Source organism: Octopus bimaculoides, chromosome 25 (genome assembly GCF_001194135.2).
Source record: "Octopus bimaculoides isolate UCB-OBI-ISO-001 chromosome 25, ASM119413v2, whole genome shotgun sequence".
Lineage (NCBI taxonomy): Eukaryota > Metazoa > Mollusca > Cephalopoda > Octopoda > Octopodidae > Octopus > Octopus bimaculoides.
In genome coordinates, this window is record NC_069005.1 from 8,218,173 (window position 1) to 8,221,319 (window position 3,147).

At 36.0% G+C, this 3,147-nt stretch overlaps 1 protein-coding gene across 3 annotated transcripts in view; it reads left to right on the forward strand.

Annotated features, from left to right (window-relative positions):
* The window catches only part of LOC106876357 (pyruvate carboxylase, mitochondrial), an 87,008-nt gene extending 83,861 nt beyond the window's left edge, over positions 1 to 3,147 (forward strand). For all 3 annotated transcript variants that reach the window (XM_052976613.1, XM_014924858.2, XM_014924857.2), the window contains exons 19-21: positions 781 to 1,029; positions 1,394 to 1,534; positions 2,482 to 3,147. In XM_052976613.1, coding sequence (XP_052832573.1) covers positions 781 to 1,029; positions 1,394 to 1,534; positions 2,482 to 2,733 — 642 coding nt within the window. In that variant the 3' untranslated portion in view covers positions 2,734 to 3,147. The remainder of the gene's footprint in view (positions 1 to 780; positions 1,030 to 1,393; positions 1,535 to 2,481) is intronic.

Genomic DNA, 3,147 nt, shown 5'->3' on the forward strand with positions numbered 1-3,147 from the left:
TATATATATATATATATATATACACACATACATAGATACACGACAGGCTTCTTTCAGTTTCCAGCTACCAAACCCACTCAGAAGGCTTTGGATGGCCCGAGGCTATAGTAGAAGACACTTACTCAAGGTGCCATGCAGAGGAACTGAACCCAGTACCACGTGCTTGGGAAGCAAGCTTTTTACCAGACAGCCATCCCGAAGGAAAAAAAAAAAAGAAGAAAAAGAGAATTAAGCTACGAAATTTCTACATTCCCTTGATTTCCTGTAATTCAGATCATCTCATGGTCCCAGCATCCCAGGAAAGAAAATGGAAAAGGCATTGACCTGGAAGATGGCGAGGGAGATGCGCTGGAACAACCACTCTGGCTTGGGGTTTGCACTTGCAATGTTATGGTTTCAATTCCAGAGCTGACAGTGCATTGTGTTCTTGGGTAAAACACTTCATTTCATGTTTCTCCAGTTCACTCAGCTGTAAATGAGTAACCTTATGATGGACTGGCATCTCATCCAGGGGGAATATTGTGATCTTGATCATTTATACACCAAATCTGTTGGTCTTATGAGTTCTATGACTTGAGATAATACTTACTTTATTATTAATCATCATCATCATCATCATTTAATGTCTGCTTTCCATGCTAGCATGAGTTGGACGATTTGACTGGGGACTGGCGAACCAGATGGCTACACCAGACTCCAATCTGATCTGGCAGAGTTTCTACAGCTGGATGCCCTTCCTCATGCCAACCACTCATGTTCATATATTTTTTGTTGTTTTAGATCTTGAAAGGATTGCCAAAGATCGACGGTCGTCCTGGGGCCTCTATGGAACCATTTAACTTTGAGAAAATGCGTGAAGAACTGAAACAGAAGCATAAGACAAACGTTCACGAAGTCGATCTGATGAGTGCTGCTCTCTACCCGAAAGTCTTCTCTGATTATTTTGAATTCCGACAGAAATATGGACCTGTTGAATGTCTGGACACAAAACTGTTCTTGGTTGGTCCACAGATGGCACAGGAATGTGAGGTAAGAACAAATTACACTAATCCCGAGACTGACCTTAGATTTGTGATACAAATTTCCTGTTTCAAATTAATTACTGTTTCTAAATTAAAATTTTCCACCAAAATTTCTTGTTAATTCAGGTTCCAAATATTAAATTAATATTGACAAAGTTCTTTTACAAAATTCTTCATTATTTTCAAAATTAATTGAAACAAAGCCAATGTATCTTTGCAGAAATATGGTAACAAAAAGCTTAAAGTGATCTAAATTAAAATTTTCCATAAAAAATTGTAGTTAATTTACATTCCAAACACCAGATTAATTATGGCTAAGCTTATTTATACACACACACACATATTTATCCTTCGTTGTTATCTGTTCTCAGGTAGAAATTGAGCGAGGAAAGACCCTCCATATCAAAACTCTGGCCGTTGGTGACATTGGAGATGATGGCCGACGAGAAGTCTTCTTTGAACTCAATGGACAGTTGAGGTCTGTGAAAATCATAGATGAATTAGCAATGAAGGTAAGTCAATGTTGGAAAATCAATTTTTAAGTTATTTTACACAGTTTACATTCACTTATCATGACATCATTGGCCAAATAGACCTATGATAATGATCAATGATGTGGTATAGTATCTTGTTTATTGCACCCCAAGCACTAAGATATACACATACATGTATGTTAAGTATATATATGTGTGTATGTGTAGCTAAGAAATTTGCTTAACAATCACATAAAACTGGAAGCTGTCTGCTTTACATATGTATATATGTATGTATGGATGTGTATATATAAGTACCAGTTGAGCTCTGGGGTCAATGTAATTGACTTACCCACTCCGCTGAACATGCTGACCTTGTGCCAAAATTTGAAATCATCATCATCATCATTATTATTATGATGATGATGATGATGAAGGTGGCAAGCTGGCAGAATCGTTAGTGCGCTGGGCGAAATGCTTAGCAGTATTTCATGTGTGTGAACATTCTGAGTTCAAATTCCACCGAGGTCAACTTTGCTTTCATCCTTTCGGAGTTGATAAATTAAGTAGTAGTGAAACACTGGGGTTGATGTCATCAACTAGTCTCTTCCCCCAAAATTTCAGGCCTTGTGCCTTTAATAGAAAGGATTATTATTATTATTATTATTATTATTATTATTATTATTATTATTATTACTAAGGTAGCAAGCTAGCAGAATCATTAGCACTCTGAGCAAAATGTTTAGCAGTACTTCCCCCTTTTTTACGTTCTGAGTTCAAATTCCAGCAAGGTTGACTTTGTCTTTCATACTTTCAGGGTTGATAAATTAAGTACCAGTCAAATACTGGGTCGATGTGATCAACTTACCCTCCCCACAAATTTCAGACCTTGTGCTTATAGTAGAAAGGATTATTATTATTATTATTATTATTATTATTATTATTATTATTATTGCTATTATTCATTATATTTCATTATTTTCTAGGATTTGGTAATACATCCAAAAGCAACGAGTGATCCTAGTTCTATTGGAGCACCAATGCCTGGCACCGTTGTTGATATAAGAGTGAAGAAAGGTGACACTGTTGAGAAGGGCCAGCCAGTCTTGATTTTGAGTGCCATGAAAATGGAAATGATTGTCACCGCCCCATTATCGGGAACAGTCTCCAGTGTAGCAGTGACAAAAGATATGAAGCTCGAAGGGGACGATCTCCTGATGGAAATTCAACCAAATTAGAATAGAAAAAACTGGTGATGATGATGATGATGTCGATGGTGATGGTGATATTGATGAATAAGTGTGATAATGATGATGATGGTGATGATTCACAACTGAGGACCTGATTTTCTTTTTGAAATTTATAAAATATACATCGACTTCATCAAGGAACAGGCTCCATCTTCCATGAAGAATAATACACACACACACATATACATACATATATATATATATATATATATATATATATGTACACTTACACATATTTATATACTACATAAATGTACAGTAGTCCCCTTTACCCCTCCATCATAAATTACATCTCTCCCTTATTTGTGGGTGTTGGGAAAAAAAAAAAGCAAAAAATAACTGTCTTTCTTTGATTCAACAATTAAATTAATTACAACATATGCATTAACACACACACACACA